The 17,192-nt window shown below is 42.3% G+C and overlaps 1 protein-coding gene across 4 annotated transcripts in view; it reads left to right on the plus strand.

The window, feature by feature from the left end:
• DENND2B (DENN domain containing 2B) overlaps positions 1-17,192 on the plus strand; it is an 85,782-nt gene that overhangs the window by 50,235 nt on the left and 18,355 nt on the right. For all 4 annotated transcript variants that reach the window (XM_071762093.1, XM_071762095.1, XM_071762094.1 and 1 more), the window contains 7 exons: positions 226-441; positions 1,438-1,534; positions 2,475-2,519; positions 4,740-4,924; positions 5,586-5,695; positions 7,473-7,542; positions 14,583-14,660. In XM_071762093.1, coding sequence (XP_071618194.1) covers positions 226-441; positions 1,438-1,534; positions 2,475-2,519; positions 4,740-4,924; positions 5,586-5,695; positions 7,473-7,542; positions 14,583-14,660 — 801 coding nt within the window. The remainder of the gene's footprint in view (positions 1-225; positions 442-1,437; positions 1,535-2,474; positions 2,520-4,739; positions 4,925-5,585; positions 5,696-7,472; positions 7,543-14,582; positions 14,661-17,192) is intronic.

The following is a 17,192-nucleotide window of genomic DNA, read 5'->3' on the forward strand; positions in this document are numbered from 1 at the left end:
GCTGATGTGATGTGAGGACATGGAAACGCACTAAAGCCCAAAGTACTGTTGTTTGGTTTATTTACTTTTAAAATCTTAGATATTGACCCTTAACTCTTTGTTTTGACCTTAAACCCTCTCCTCACACATATCCAGAAGGGCAGTGGCTCACCTGGCATCACATCCTTGTGTAGCCACCACTGGCTGCTGAGGAAGGGTCAGCTCAAGCTGTTCTTGTTCCTGCAGCTCCCGTCCAAGCCCGGCAGTCAGTCCCTGCGCGTTGGGAACTGCTCAGACAGGAAGAGCCACCGCTTGCCCCGGCTGCCCAAGAGGCACAGCCAGGATGACATGCTGCTGCTGGCCCAGCTGGGAATTCCCTCCTCCCCTTCCAGCCTCAATGAGGACAGCCTGAGTACCACCAGTGAGCTGCTGTCCACACGGCGGGCCAGGAGGATCCCCAAGGTACCGGCAGGGCGATTGGGTGTATGTTGAGGATGGGTCTGCAAGGGCTTGCAAATTTCTATCCAGCCTTTAGCCATCACTGAAAGCTCTTTTTTTGTATCCTAAAGGAAAACTGAAGTCAAAACAGAAATATTAACTTTCAGGAGTCAAGGCCTGTTCCTTTTTATCATGCATGCATACTGTGAAAATCCCTTCCATAGGGAGAGAAGCTGCCCTGTTCCAAGAGTAGCAAAGACCTGATTGTCATCTTCTCATAAAGTCGATTTTAAGCCAGCTCTGTTTTCCACACTTTCTTTTAAGCTCTGTGGGCCAGGGCATTGCTGTGTGCCTAACTTGAGGATTTTGAATGGGTGATGGTAAGCAACTATTATTTCTAATATCCAGCAACATTTGAAGTGGGTTTTTTTACCCATCATTTGTTTACTGATCTCAGGAAATTAACTGTCATTGGCCTAATGTTTCCCTTCATTTACTCACAACTTACCCTATCTTGGTAATCCCATTGTCTTAATGGATTTGAAGTAAAAATTTTCCATATTTCAAGGACTTTTCCAGTTCAAAATGGGATGTGAAAAAAACCCCAAGCCACCACATAACTGAAACCCAACAAATCTTTTCTAGAACAGTATCAACAAAGAGGGGGGGGGAAACTGGTGATGTATTTATTTTTGGCTCGTGAACAAAGTTCTTGGTTTTGAGCAAAACTGGAAAAATTGGCCATTACTTTTGTACGCAACTTCCTTTTTTGAATATTTTATTTAAGAGAGAGACATTTTTTTCATATGAAATCATGTTTTCAGCAAATGAATAAATAAGTTATTCAAACATATGGAATTCAAATTAAGAGAGTTAAGAAATGTACTTTGAAATAGTAAAAGCTTTGGTAGAGTTCAGCTGGCCTGTCATCTGTGGTCAAACACTTTGGAGAGATTAACTTAAAGTCAGCTGACAGAAGGGTGTTTGGTCTTACTGATGCCTCATTTTCTTATTTTGCAGCTTGTCCAGAGAATCAATTCCATTTACAGTGCAAAAAGGGGGAAAAAACGACTGAAGAAACTATCTCTGTCCAATATTGAGACTGCATCCCTACGAGGTATGGCACAAGCATCACAGTTCAGTGAATCCATCTGAATATTACAGGATTAACAGATTCCCTTCTTTCCTCTGCATCTACCCCAAGGCTCTGCTTTGTTTAGACCCTTCTCTGAACAATGTTAACTTTCTCTTCACAAGAGGAGAATGAGCTAAAAATGAATGGGAGTCTCAACATTGTTTATCCTATTAATCCCATGATCAGATACACTTATCCAGCTTCTTCTTTAATTCACTTTTTGAGTAATTTGAATCTGTAAGTTTTTTCCAAAATTCACAATTTTGACCTTGTAATCCACTCATGCTTTTTCCTGATGTGTGAATGTTACTCACAGTGCAGTTCAGATTGCTCCTGGTAAGGCAGGGGCCAAAAAGAAATTCAGGCCATGTTTGTAGTAGAAATACAATAAAGCTTTAATGCAAGCACAGCTCAGAAATACATCCTGTCATAACATTACTCTAGCCCAGTTTGGTGAGTTCTGGTGGTTGAAAACATCGTCCAAAGTTTTAAGGCTTACTTTGACTTTACAAGTGCTACATAACTTTAAAAAAACAAAACAAAACAAAACAAAAAAAACCCTGAAAAGTAGTTGGAAGGGTTAAAAATCCTTTGTCCAAATGACACATTCACCCCTGTAACTTAGTATAAGCAGGGGTCCAGTGAAATCAGTTCCTGTAACACAGAATTAAATTTGCACTCTCATCAAAATGAAGCTCTTATTCTCAAACAAAATTGAAACTTAATCCAAGGAAAACACAATATAGAGGAGTCATTCAAACTGTTTATTTCAAGATATTTTAATACTGAGGAGAGAGCATGTGTGGATCACAAAGCTCAGTGTGAGGTATGATTTTTCCCAGTTTCACGACAGTAAACCAAGTTTATGTTTGCTTTGGTTTTGCATTAACTGATCCCTCTGATCCCTCTTTCTTCTTTGCAGATGAGAACAGTGAGAGTGAGAGTGACTCAGATGACAGGTTTAAAGGTAAGTGATCAACCTTCAATAACTTCCAGTCAACCACTATTACAGACCTTACCCACATACTTTCTCCTGCTACTCCACATTGTTCCTGTCAATGGCCTTTTTTTTCCTTCCTGAACTATGCTAATTCCATTACTGCAGAGCTTATGAAGTTTCCAACCCAGGAGTATGAATGTGGAAAGCAAGGTCAAAAGAAGCTGTGAGGCTCTAACAAGGATTTGGCAACCGTGTCATATAATGAAGAACAGGACCTTTGATAGACTTTCTTTGTCAGCCATTTCACAGATACTGATATTTTCCAGACTGACTACTGGGTGCAAACTTAGAGGGATGAGATTGGATAAATGTGCCCTTTTCTTATTCATACACTGCTTTAAGTGTTTATTGCTAGCTGCTGTTGGAGGCAAGATTCTGGGTCTGATCCAGTGTAGCAGTTCTTACAATCTTTTATAGGTCTGCAGTCTCCAAATCATAGAAATTCCTTTATCAGTGCACATCCCCTGCACAAATTCTGCTTGAGCCAGGCCAGTAAAGTAGTCCCTCATTTTCTAAGAGTCCTGATTTACAGAGAGAACTATTACAAAATTGAAGGCAACAACAGCAGATTTTATTACTAAAAACCTATCATAGTTTTAGTAAGGAAGAGGAAAAAAAAAAAAAAGATCCTGTGTGACCTTATACTTACACTGATGTTCTCAGGGCATCTTGAGCCAAAGATCCAGTTTCCACATGGGGCATGACAGAATTCACTGGCTCCCCATCTGCTAGGTTGATCTCTTTGGTTTCACCTCTTGCAAATAAGCAGCAATGGCCAACAGTGTGGGGCTACCTCAAGGCAGAATGAGGCAGGCTAATTCTTAGGATTTAGCTTCTGTAGTTGTGCAGCTACACAAAGACCCAATTACTTTATCAAGATAATGTTTGTGTTGCTGAACCAGCTGTCTGACAGCTGATCACCAAGGGGTTCACTTTGCTTTCTGTCAATGAGTTACTGCTATGGTCAAGTGTTTGCAACATCTGATGTCCTTACCAAAAGAGACAGTCTGGCTTTTGCAAGCCATAGGCAGTGTCAGTGGAAAGAACCTGAAGGGCTGTCAGATGCTGTTTACAATTCACTTGCCAGAGATCCAGGTGTGAAGAGGTAGGGAGCAGCATCCAGAAAACTGGTTTTACTTAGCTTTTTTCACTTATTAGTCTACCAGAACTGGTAATGATGTTACTAATAAGTCATAGAAGCACTACGGTTGGAAAAGACCTCTAAGATCAAGTCCAACAGTCAACCCAACACCACCATGCCACCTAAACCATGTACTGAAGTGTCACATCTACACATTTTGTGAACACTTCCAGGGATGGTGACTCTGTTACTTCCCTGGGCAGCTTGTTCCAGTGCCTGATCACTCTTTCACTAAAGAAAATTTTCCTAATATCCAATCTAAACCTGTCCTGGTGCAACCTGAGCCCATTTCCTCTTGTCCATTTAGCAACAAGTTGCTGGATCAAGGCACATCTTTAAATCAGGACTGGATGTGACCATGAATCTAAGATCGCCCTTGAATAGATGTGGCACAAGCAAAGCAATCCCACAGGAGGCTCTTTACCTCTTCCCTTCCCCATTCCCTGGGGATGGTTCCATGGCTTGTAAGGACTCTGTTTGTGCTGTAAAGAAGGTGAAAAGACAGTTTCAGTGGTTCTTAGCATAAAGCTGTGCCCTGTAGGGACAGGTCACAGAACTGTTTTCACCAGTATAAGCCAGGTCTCCATCAGGCCTGAGATGTGCCAGCCTGGAGGCCCTAATGCATTTGCACACACACACATAAAGGGTTATAATCCAGTCTTACATGTGAACCAAAGCAGTCTTTGGCAAGGTAACACTTAGGAACTGCAAATTATTTCAGTAACTTAGTGATGCATCACTTTAGTAATTGGAGAGAGTTTTGATTTATGGGTGCAATTAGTGAGACAGACTACAGTATGAAGGTTTGTTTTTCAAAGGAGAACATGCTTGGAATTATACACTAGCAAGCTGGTTCTTTGTGAATGGCTGTGGCTTACACATACACAGGACAGTCCCAGGTAACCATTTGTCTTTTTTTTTTTTTTCCCTTTCTGTTTTGTTTGTTTGTTTGTGTTGTTTGTTTGGTTTTCTGTGGGGGTTTGTTTATTTTTGTTGTTTGTTTGGGTTTTTGTGTCTGTGTGTGTTTTGTTTTGTTTTGATGCCAGCTCATACCCAGCGTCTGGTACACATCCAGTCCATGCTGAAGAGGGCTCCAAGTTATCGAACCCTGGAACTGGAGCTGATTGAATGGCAGGAACGAGAGTTATTTGAGTATTTTGTGGTAGTGTCACTGAAAAAGAAGCCCTCTAAAAACACTTACCTCCCAGAAGTGACATATCAGTTTCCTAAGGTAAAAGAAAAATTCTTACTTATAGTTCATTTTGAGATCAGTAAAGTGAATAAGTAGAAAAAGTATCAGCAATCTATTTCTTTTTAATGGCGTTAATAATTCAGCTTTCATAATTGTTACAAAGCAATCTGTTACAGAGAGAAGGGCATGGGCAAGGTTACTGAAAACTTTCCCTGTTTACAAATATATCTTTCCCAGTGCTGGAGACTTTGGCCTGATTGTAACTGCTTTAAAGGTGGTGTTTAAATTCAGCTTCTAAATATTTCACTTTTAAGTCTAATATAGTCACTATGTTGGCTCTATTAGAATTTGTCAAAAACTCACTGGTCAATGGGAAGACTTTTGCTGATCTTTGCATTTCTCTTGTGCTCTTGCAGCAGAAAGGAATTTGAGTTAGTACGGTGTTTTAAGTGGCCGTTGTGCAACAAGGGAGTATTTTGGCAATTAAAATTTAAACCCCCCTGAAGCGATTATTTCTATTGTAGTAGCATCTTTAAGCCAGAGGGAAGCAGAGGTCATGCTTCCCTCTGCCAGGCACAAACAAAGAACAAGCTGATGGTCCCTTGCTCTTCAGAGCTCATTAGCAACTCCCCCTCCCCAGAGGTGCTGAGAAGCTGGCACTGAGCAGGATCTGCCTGAACCTCCCTTTTCTCCCCCGCAGCTGGAAAGACCAACCAAGCAAATGCGTGAAGCAGAGGAGCGCCTCAAGGCTATTCCTCAGTTCTGCTTTCCTGATGCCAAGGACTGGCTCCCTGTCCCTGAATACAACAGGTAAATGGTTGGGTGCTCTGCTGCTGCACAGTGCTGCTGGAGTGCATCTGGAGCAGCCACAGGCTTGGGGATGCCCAATTAAGGAAGCAGCAGTTGGATTCTTGGCCACTTCAGGCTCAAGCAGCTGCATTTAATTAATTTTTTTTTTTTTTTAAGTTCTCTATTATTATTCCTCTGTATTCTGCCTGCCTCACAAGCCTGTGTAGCTGAGGGGAAGAGGTCTGAAGGTTCCTCTCAGTGATAAATGCTAAAGGATAAATGGAAGTATTTAAAATAGGTCTTCTGCAGGGCAGGGCCCTGCCCGCCACTTGCTTTAGTCATTTACCCCAGAGTGCCTGTCTAACATCCCAGGACACCTCTTCAATTGGCCCAAAGCAACGTCCTTCTGAGAACTTTTTTGGAGTTGAGCTCTATGGCAGCAAAGGACCCCGATTTCCATCCACTCAGAGATGAATGACTACAGGAGAAAGGCAAGGGAAGGGAGAGCCAGGCTTGCAGTTTCTTTTTGATTCAGAAGAAACCTCAAAAAATAAATCTTTTTTCCTTGTGTCAGTGTGTCAAAACCTGTTGGTCTGAATGTGTAGAAGTAGTTTAATAGGCAGAAGGGAGAGAATCATAGAATGGGGTTTGTGTTGGAAGTGACTGTTAAAGGTCATCTAGTCCAACCCCCTGCCGTGAGCAGGGACATCTTCAACTAGATGCCAACATCTTTCATCTGTAAATGAAGAAGTAAGACCTGTTCAGAGTGCCTAAGGGGGCTTTCAGTGGTGGCAAGGTACTAGCATTTACCTGCACAAACTACTGTAGCCAAAAATATGTATGGAATTTTTATTGGCTTATGTATGGCACATGCAACATAACCGTGGTGTATGTTGTGTTGCTTGGTTGTATTATGCAGTATGTGGAAGCACCTGAAGAGTGAGTTGTTGAAAACACTGGAGAAGTGGACAATAGTGTGGGCAACACTGGTATGAGAAGCACACAGCCCTGCAGCTGCACAGATGAAGCAGCACAGATAAGACAGCATTTCATCTCATCTGCTGCTGCTCTCCTAGACAGACTATTCGTGAGCCCATGTTTGTGAAACAAGTTATCCCTCCCATATACAGCTATAATTATATAAATTGTGGCATGCCAGCACAAAGAAAGTGCATTTTTTGTAATGCCACTTAAAAATTCCAGAGCAGACAGGGATGAAAAATTCCAAAGCAGACAGGGATGTTTCTCAGTCCAGGCACAAATTCACAGACCTGCAATTACCTGTGATACAATTATAGACTTAAACTGATTTACTTCTTTGTTGCCAAGTACTTATCAGGTACTTACCATAGACATGGATACAAAATAAGATGGATTTTGGAAATCTGTGTTGCTTCTGGGTTAAAAAATGTTTCCTAATATCTAAGGTTGTCTCTTTAAGAGCAAAGCACAATCCAAAGACAGAATCTAACTAAAAGGTAAGGGAGATACAGCATTTGATTGCTGCCCTGAAAATCTGATTCTTACGTTCCTTCTGGAGTACAAGGGGCTGCCATCTTACTGAAATTCAGCACCCGTGTCTTCTCATCAGATAGGTAGCTTGTCCAGAACTGTACAGATATTTATTGCTCTACTGCTGTTGGAATTTGTCCACACAATATGTCCAGATAAGGGTGACAAAATCCTCCAGTGGGTGCAATCATTGACTGGCTAAGGCAGCAATCCCTTTCTAAATTATCTGCCTCATAGATATGCTTTAATTCTGACAGTAATATCTGAGCAATCTGTTTTCTTGTAGTGAGACCTTCTCTTTCATGCTGACTGGGGAAGATGGGAGCCGGAGGTTTGGTTACTGCAGGAGGCTTTTGGTGAGTACATCACCATCACCTCAAAATTCAGAGTTCTGTTAAAGAATATCTCAAAACTATGGTCTGGACTTTGAGAGTGTCTCCCGTAGTTTTAGAAGAAAATGGAGTTATTTGCTCAGAAATTTGGAAATGTAAGGAACTCAAGTGAAATAAGAATTTGTCATGGCTGTCTCAATCAAAAAAGTTTTGTAGGAAATACATACGAATGCGGAAAGTTTCTTGTGTAGCACTTTTAAAATTCTTTATATTACATGCTTTCAAACAGAGTCAGAAATACTACAAAATTACTAACAGAAGCAAATGTGGTATTTCTAAACATTTGTGAATAGCATTTATCTCTTGGACAGCAGCTTACATCTCCAAAGCACTCTGCCAGCACTGCCTAATCAGTCTGCAGGAGGTCAGTGCTGCAGGTAAAGAAGCCACCCTGTCGAGTAGGAGAGCAACAGTGGTGGACAGCAGGACACTGTCAGCATTTTCTCAGAGCCATGCAGTAAGCTTATGTCAGTGCTGGGAAGTTTAGGTTCTCAGGCTCCTTTTGATCTTCCTCATGACCATGCTCTTACCCTGCTCATTGCCTATGGCAAGGCTCCATGGCGTGCAGACAGCAGATGCTCTTGTCTGGGAGGTATTGCTGTGTGTGGTTCCTCTATTTGTAAGAAGTTTTGTTTAAACATAACAGAAAACTTGTTTATCAGTTCTGTGGGCAGTGTTTGCCAGGTAGCATCACAGACTCAGTCTGTGTAACACAGTGTGTAAGTGTGGGCCAGAGCAAGGTTTATATGTGAGAAAGAAATGTCAATGAAGACTTGTGTTGCAGTAAATCCAGGGCTGGTCAGATGGTGATTCAGAGAGAAACAGATGGACCCCCCTGAAGGTATCCTTCCTGGTATTGATAAGCAGAACAAGATGTAGGGCATCAGTACAATTCAATTACTTTTTTATGTACTGTCATTTGAAAGGATAATGAAGTATATTAAGAAGAAAATAACAAAACCACAGAAAATGATGGCTAGAATTAAGTATGAAATGTTTTCACTCTACTAAGTAAAGGTGGTTTAAGACTTTTACATTGCTGGGAATGGTAGCAAGTTTGGAGTCATGCACAGAGCTTATGTTTGTGAAGCTCAAAACAGTTGATCCTGGACCAGGCTAAGAGTGAAATAATCAGCCATAACAAAAATGATGTATTCACAGGAATGCTGAATTTGTTTCTCAGTGAATGGCTAATGGAGCTTTTCTTTTTTGCTTACTTAAGGCTCAGTGAAATCTACTCTACATTAAAGGCAGGATAAAGATAGAACACTGACTTTCAGGTGGTGCAGAAGGTAGTTTAGCATGCTAGCAAATATCAGGAACAGAATTTATATAACAACTACATTTTTATATAAATAGTGTTTTGAGACAGCATTGAAGATTGGTTTTATCCTCAATTGGCTATAAGAAAAATTAATCAACCGGATATCAAAAAATATCTACCCCTTCTAGAGCATTTGGCAGTCCATGGCTGGATGGGCCAACCAGCCTGATCCTGTGAGCATGACTGTCTGTGTCTTCTGTGGAGGTTGGTGTTATGATTCCTTTGTTTATGAAACAAATACTTTTTCTCAGCCTTGTTCTTCCTTGGCATGTTGTGACATGAACAAACTGTTCTACTTTTCTGCCCTCAGATATCAGATTCTTCCAGACCCTTTTATTTTGGGGTGTGTATATGTGGTAAAACCCTGCCAAAACTACCTCAAGGGATGCAGTGACAATTATGTTCTGTTTGTATTACAAATCCCGTACAGTATCCTCTTTAAATGTACTTGTATTGTTTTGTTTTATTTTGGCACAGGATTAGAATGGAATGTAACCTATTGTACCACAGCAAACAATCTGCCCTTCCATAGATAGCAGGAAGTTTTCCAGTCACACCGTGATACCTCTGAGGCAATCATGTAGCTACTGTCCTAGTGACTTGATGTCACTAGCATGTCTCTCTTATGAAAGGAAAGAGGCCAATGTACTGTAGAGATATTAATTCTCAATACTACACCATTTTACTGCAAATAAGACATTTTTCTTTTAATAACTCAGATGAATTCAACCTTCTTTTCCATGCTAATTCATCAGCTTTTGCTAAGCTCTTTTCCAGAGCTGTTCTTGGGCTGAGGCTCTGTGACACATGCCAGTAGCAAAGATGATTTATCAGTTCCTGCTGAGGGCTTAACCTCACCCAGCCAGCCATGTCCCCCTCCAGTGGACACTACAATGTCCCCAGTGCCATGGGGCAGCAGCCTGGGCAGAGCATGAGAACAGCAGGAGCACATGGTGAGAGGGCACAGGGGTGAAGTTGAACATGAATCTAAGTGTACTTTGTGAAATACAGATTTAAAAAATTTGTTTTAGTGTATAGTTTCCTTTTAGTGATTGCTTTTATTCAAAATGTTAAAAGATTACTTTCTAAAGGATGTGACAGTAGCCTTAGCTTTTCTCTGTCAGTGCAGCCCCACAGCTCATGCCCAGTAAGAGCATGGTGGATATACAAGGATCACAGTGGGGAAAACAGGGACTTTCTCAGTGGGCTTTTTCTGACAGAGCCTCAGCTGCAAGACCCACGCACTGGAAAATCTGCAAAAATTTTCCTTACTGGGAGGGCACAAATAGTCTCTAGAGCCCAGAAAAATGGTGTAGACAGCCAGAGAGATACCAGGCCTGTATCCTTTGGGAGATGCTTGGATCCAGTGCAGCTCCTCAGCAGCCTGGGCTGTCAGTGGCATTGTGACCAGGATCCACAGCTATGCCAGCTTCTATCCCCAGGGACACTGTGGCATGTAAGCTCCTGTTTTATGGGATCTTCACAAGCATTTTGGCCTTTACTGCCATGGGAGTTACAGCAGATGCTGAGGGGTGCTAATTCCAGCCAGTGTGGCAATACTAGAGCGTAAGTTAACTGCATCCTAAAACCAATGTCCTGCAGTTCATTGCCACAGCTGGCATCTGGTTCCTGGGAAGAGTGGGAGACACATTTCTATCATATAGGCTGCCCTATACACCCAACTGAAAAGACCCAGTTCTCAGAGCAGAAAGCCTGGCAATGTCAGAATTTCTTGGCTGGTAACTTTGTACTTGCAGAAAGAATAGAGAAACTTGCAGTCTGTTTCACCTTATCCTACCTCCCCCTTGCACAAAAAAATGCTCCTCCAGCACTTTTCCAGGCTAAGGCAAGCCAGCCCCAGAAGTCAGTGGAAGAGTGGATGCCTGAACATGAACTGTGTATATTAAAACATGAAAAACAGTTATTAGGTGGAACTAGTTCATCCTGCATTCGCTGGGGCAGAAGAGGAGAATTTGTTATGCTGTGAAAGCAGTTTTGTGGGATGAAGACTGATGTTCACGGAACAGAAGAAAAAGCTCAGTAGAAAACCTTTTTCTCCCTTTGTCTTCCCTCCATCCTTCCCTCCCCAAACCTTTGAACAGCCCTGTACATATTAGGTGCTCTGGCATTAAAAGTTCATGTTCAACATGAAGACCTTAAGACAAGCTTTTGGATTTAAAACAACCACAGTTTTCTCATGGACTGAATCTGGATTGGTCTTAACATGGAATCAAGAGCTGCCACAGAAGCTGGCTTGTGACTCACATATTCATTTTAGACTCTCAACATTTGTGTTGTTTTGATTCCTGACACCATTAAGGTGTCAGAAACATCTCTGTTTCTGGATACGTTGGCTTGCTGGTGAGGCTGGGGCTTGTGTGTCCGTGAGGATGTGATACTGATCTCATCTGACACAGTAACTTGATTTCTGCAAAGCTCCTTTTCAGTCTCTGTATTTGTAGATGTCATTATTTAAATTAAGCCAGCAACAAAACTGCAACATTCCCGAGAAGGAGCCTTGTTGGATTTTCAGCATGTCTTTTTCTGAAACTGCCAAGCCTTATGTAGTATATGCAGTGACATCATCATGGGAAGCATCTCCTCTATCTTCTTGATTTCACCCATTCAAGATACAAACCCTATCAACTTGTGTGTTGCTCTAATATAACTGAGCACGAGAAATGTGCTGGGAAAAGTGTGCTGTGCCAGACTGGGAGGAGATCCCTGAAGGCTCTCCTAGATTTTGAGCACGTGAGAAGGGAGGTGTGATTTGAAAGATTAAAATTTCAGGCTTATTTTTTTGAGCAAAAATCTCCTCTTTCTCCTGCCAAGTAAGTGTTGGAGTGGACTTCAGTCAGTGAACTTCAGATTAAACTCATTATAAAAGACTGTCCTCAGCCACTTGCCAACCAGTCCTGATGCAGATCTCAGCTCCTCAATCTCGTAGCCAAGTTCTTGTCAGTTTATGTTTATCCTTTTGGGAAGCTGTCTCATTATCAAGAAAACTCATTAGCATTTTGATTTTGATACTGGACCATGGCTGAAAATATCCTGGGCTCCATGAAAACAAATTGAAAACAAATCAAAACATCATCCCTCCATTCCCTCTCTCTTCTTCCAGAAGGAATGCAGTGCATCCAGGCAGAGACACTCAGGTGCCACTCAGCTGTGTGACTTTACCATACAGCTGAACTGGACCTGTTCATCATGTGGAAGAGGATATGACTTTAAGCCTTTGTAGCTACCTTGTAGAAAACAGTCTTCACCTTGAAAGCACTCCTTCTGGGAAGAGATAAACACCTTAAACTCTCGGCCAGATCCAGTGCCCAAGTCTCCCCTAGTGAAGAGAAATGAGTCCAGGCTGAGAAGGAAGGGGTGTTGTGTTGTGTCCCATCCAGAGTTTACTGAGTAAGAAGCAAAGTGAGCAGGTGTTTTAGATCTCTCTTTGAGAGGGATCTAAATGGCTGAGAGGGAGATTATGTGAAGGGTTGACAGTGTTCAAAATTCAAGAAGTCCTGTCCCTCACAGTGGCTCTGCCTGAGGGTTTTGCTTCTTACCTATTACAGAGGATTTGTGTGTCTCTGGGAAGCTGTGCTGTTTGCAGAAATGTCTCTGAAATAACAGGAAAGGAGGTTTCTATACAGTGAGTGGAAGGAGGGAAGAATCCCAGCTCCCAGAGACTTGTAGCCGTTTGAAAGCAATGGTATCTCATAAAGGAGAATCTTTGAGTAAGCACTAAGCAGTTATTGTTTCTGCTCTCATAGATGACCCAGGAATGTGATGTTTTTACTGGCATCCAGTGAGACAGCTCTTGGTTGGGAGCTATCCAAAGCTCCTGGCATGGCTTCGGCATTCCTGTAGATTTGACACAATGATTTTAACCAAAATCCCACATGCTTGATATAATCACTCTGTGCCTTTAGAAAGGGTTTTATACCTAATATGGACAAAAAAGGGCTCTGCTTTTCCAGAGATGTGACGTGTAGCAAGCAGGTTTGGATCCCAAAATAGACTCAGCTGTATTCATTTAGCTTTGGTATTTTTTGAGGTCTTTATTATAACAGGCAGGCACCTGCTGACTGTCCAAATCTAGATTGCAATATTCAGTTTTAAAAAGCATAGCTACCCCTCAGTTTCTCTTGATTAACATCTGTGTGGCATATAGATGTCAAACACACTACAGGGAAGTTAATCACTGTATCAGCAGAGTCTAATGATGAGACAAACACAAAAATATATTGGCCTTCTTTGTGGATACCGAGGAGGTGATGAGCCATTTTGGCTATGTACAAGTGGGCAGAAGCTGATGGAAACAGTGACTGAGATCCTTTATCACAGGGCTGATATTAATGGAGATGATTCTCTCACTGCTGCATATCAATAATGTGCAGCTGAGCAAAGAGGTAGGGGGAGGCCAAGTGAATTTTTTGGAGCCACTGTCGACTCCGTGCAGCACAACCAGAGCTGACTCCATGGGATGCAAGGAAGTAAGCAGCCTCACCCATTGTCTCAGACCCCACTTTCAGCTTTTTGCTGCTGGGGTACTGGGGTTTGCTAGCAGCCCAGCAGCCTCCAGAGCCATAGCTCCTGGAGCAAGCAGCATCAGGACTTCTTTGTGTTGTATCTTGGGACCACATGTGACTGCATCTGAAGTCAACAAACTGCCTCATGAAAATAACAGCCCTTAGGAAGTTTGTGCCTGCTGGTGTGGTGAAAATCAGTTATAAATATGCAAAACTGGAATGCTGTGTGGCAGGTTATTAAAAATAGAGAGGGAAGCTGCTGTGCATGGATGTCACTGCCATCTGCATGCATCGTGCATCTGCAGGACACAACCAGACCAGCTCGCAGCTCTAAGGACCTTGCCAGTGAGCGTGGATTTTCTGAAGTGCTCGGTGTTGGCTGATTCTACTTCTTTTCCAGTGAAAAAGCTGCACCCAGCAAGTGGCTTTGCCCACAGTGCTGAGGGGCCTTTCCCTGCAGCTGTGTATGCAGGGCTGCAGACCACGCTGAGGGAACACTTGAAGCTGTTTGCTTCTCTAGGAGATAACTTCAATATGATGGTTACAAGGGATGGTCTGCATAGGTTTTTTGGTGGGGTTTCTCTGAGGTGTGTGGATCATTGATTCATACTTGCTGCTGTTGGAGTTATTTAAGAGTTTCATGTTTATCATGCATGAGAATGAGGAAGTTAATGATTTAGCTTGTGCAACTTGACTTTGTTTAGGTCTATGAGCTTGCTTTCTGTAAGCTGAGCTCTCTGAACATCATGGAATGAGGGAGGAACTAAAGCCATCACAGCTTTCCACAGCATTATAATTCTCCTTTCCCAACACACAGCCACAGGGTGGCCCCACTCCTCCTTCTGCAGCAGGAGCAGAGGACAGTGATAGGACAGGCATGTCTTACAGGTGCAGTTGTGTGGTTTTATGGCCACAAGCTGGAGAGGTATTGGAATACAGATCCAATGTGCTGTGATTTCCAAAGTGGATAAACACTATTCATGCTTTTTAGTTTCCTATGTCGTATGGAAGAAATACAATGCTTTTCCAAGAGCTGCTGCAGAAATGGATAGTGAAAAATGTCACACAATGGCCAACTGTGTGACCAGAGAGAGAAGTGTATTTCCTTATGACTCCAAATGAATGTGTAATATCAATCTCTTTTTTATTGTTATCAGCCAAGTGGAAAAGGCCCACGTCTACCTGAAGTTTATTGTGTCATCAGCCGACTGGGATGCTTTGACTTATTTTCCAAGGTAAGATGATTTTTTTTCCAATATTGCATTTCTAATTGGATTAATTACTGAGACACATCCACAGTGATCAACAAGATGAGAATAATTTCTTCCTTTGGTGGGAGATAACTATTTAACAGTTGCTGGTTTGGATATTCCAGACCTATTATTTGGTTCATCAAAGAATGTCTTATTATTTCTGTGACTGAGGCAGAACTTAATTCAAAAGCCATCTGGGTGTCTGTATGATATGACTGACTGATGTTTTTTCCATTGTATTCTAAAGCTGTTCTGTGCTGAGCTGTGATTCTTGGCATCCACAGCTTGCATAATATTCCAGTACCACTTTTACTCCACTACTCTGTGGAATGATGAGGTTAAGAAAAACTATTATTTGATAAGTGAATTCTGCATGTTTAACTCTACTGACACCATTTTATATCCCAGGAGGCTAGGAAAGCAGGGATAATCTTTTAATTGGCCTCCACAGTAAAGAATCCAAAGTTGCATCATATGTTGATACGGTTTACCTAGAAGAAAGAAGGCTGCCACTAATTGCTTACTGGGCCCTGAATGAGACTGTAACAGACCTGTGCTCTCTTTCACCTCCCAGCTTGTGGAGAGATTGGGCCACAAAAGGAGCCCATGGCACTGGAGTCAGGCCACAGAGGTACTGTCCTACAAAGGGCTGCTCACCTCCTGATGGTGCCAGCACCAGGGTGCAAGCAGGGGCTTTGGCAGCACATGGGGCTGACTCCAGCCCTGGGCTGGATTTAGCACAGCTCTTTAGCACACACTCCAAGCTCTGCATGTGGAAAGGGTTTGGATGAAACAGCTGCTAAATGAAGGAGGAAGAGTCTGAGCCTTAGCATCCCTGTTGGTTTTGAAGACAGATGTGGTGTGAATGGAGAGAGGATTCTGGAGATGTAAGTTTGCCTCTTTTTCCATCCTAGTAAGAAGAACTTGGGCTGTCCTAATTGACAAATCTAGTGAAAGAGAGGTAAACAGTCATGGTGGTGCACTTTGCCAAATTAATCAAAACACAGCACGATTGTCTTTACAGAAAAATGTCAGTGATGAAAGGCAATGAGGTATTAAACCTTGGATATTATTTACCAGGAGAGCAAAAGAAGTCCTCTGTTATAAAATGCTTATCATACTGTTTCTGATAGCCTGCATTACTGCCATGTTCCTCAAAGCCTTTTATGCTCACTGCTGTGATACCTGGTGCTCTGACAGACGTGAGAACTGCAGATATTCTTACTTCCATCCAGTTCACTTGGTCATGGTCTCAACAGATGTTTTTGACCACTTTATCTTCTGAGATCTCTGTTCAACTTTTATTTGGTTTACATGCTCCTTTTTATTTCAATCATAAAGGTTGTTGGGTCTGATACATGACACGTACATGGCTCCCAACACCAGCAACACAAGGCATCAAATAGTAGCTGCAGAAAAAGAGACAGATGTTGGGCACCTTACAACTGTGTGCTGGCAGCATGCAGGAGCACTAAGGGACCAGGGCATAGCTTTGGTTCATTGCTGCTTCCCATCGGGGGAGCTGGTTTTGTTTGGTGAAGATCATTCCTGTGCTACAAATTACATCAAGAATGAAATCCATATCATCACTGAGGGCTATCTGCCACTTCTGCAGACTGGAATACAAACTATGCATATAGGGTCAGTTGTACTTTTGATAGGTCTTTACTATGTTTCAGAGGAAAAGGAAAACCAGTGAATGCCTCTGCTGGCATTGGGTGTCACTATCTATCATTGTAAGTCACCAGTTTGAGCTTAAGTGTCTTTCAGTTCTCTGTTTCAGTGAAAATTACTTCCAAGAGAAACATAGAAAAATGCCTGGCTCAGACCCACTAACTTTTGTATGGCCTTTTGCTCTTGAGTGGTGGTTAAAAGATCACTATTTCAGGTCAAACCATTAACTGCTTTGAAGCTTATTTTCTCATCTTTAGGTTTATCATCTATATGGTCTGTCTAATGTGGGAAAACTTAGCTGTGATCTAGTTTATGTTGGCCCATGTGACCAAAGAGAGAGGAGAATAATAGTCCTCTCTATCTCTAAGAAGTTCCATCTGCTCATTTCAAAACTAGATTGCCTGCTCTGTGTCATGTGAAACAGAAATGACCTTAGTGCAGGCACCCAGTGTGTACAGCTGGGCAGGCTTCATGGGGCTGCTCAGGGCTGGCTCCAGCTCAGCACAGGCTGCAACGTGCTGCTGCTGCCAGCTCCTCCCTGATGGAGCTCTGCTGGTATTGAAGTCTGGCAGTGTTGCTTTTCTTGCTGGTTTGGCTTTTTCCTGCCTTCTCAGTTGAAGAGGAAGAGGTGTCCAGGCAGAAGAAAGCATTTTTCCTTAACAGAAATTTCAAGATGTACAGCTGAGACCTGACTCTGACCTGCCCTCTGATCACGAGGTTTCTCTTGATCTTTCTCTCTATCAGCTCACACTGTTGTGCAGACAAACTCCCAAAAAGATAGATCCCTTTTTCCATGAGTCTTCTTTCTCCTCTTTAGATTTTTTTACTTCTTTCTCGCCT

This window comes from Heliangelus exortis, chromosome 18, assembly GCF_036169615.1.
Source record: "Heliangelus exortis chromosome 18, bHelExo1.hap1, whole genome shotgun sequence".
Lineage (NCBI taxonomy): Eukaryota > Metazoa > Chordata > Aves > Apodiformes > Trochilidae > Heliangelus > Heliangelus exortis.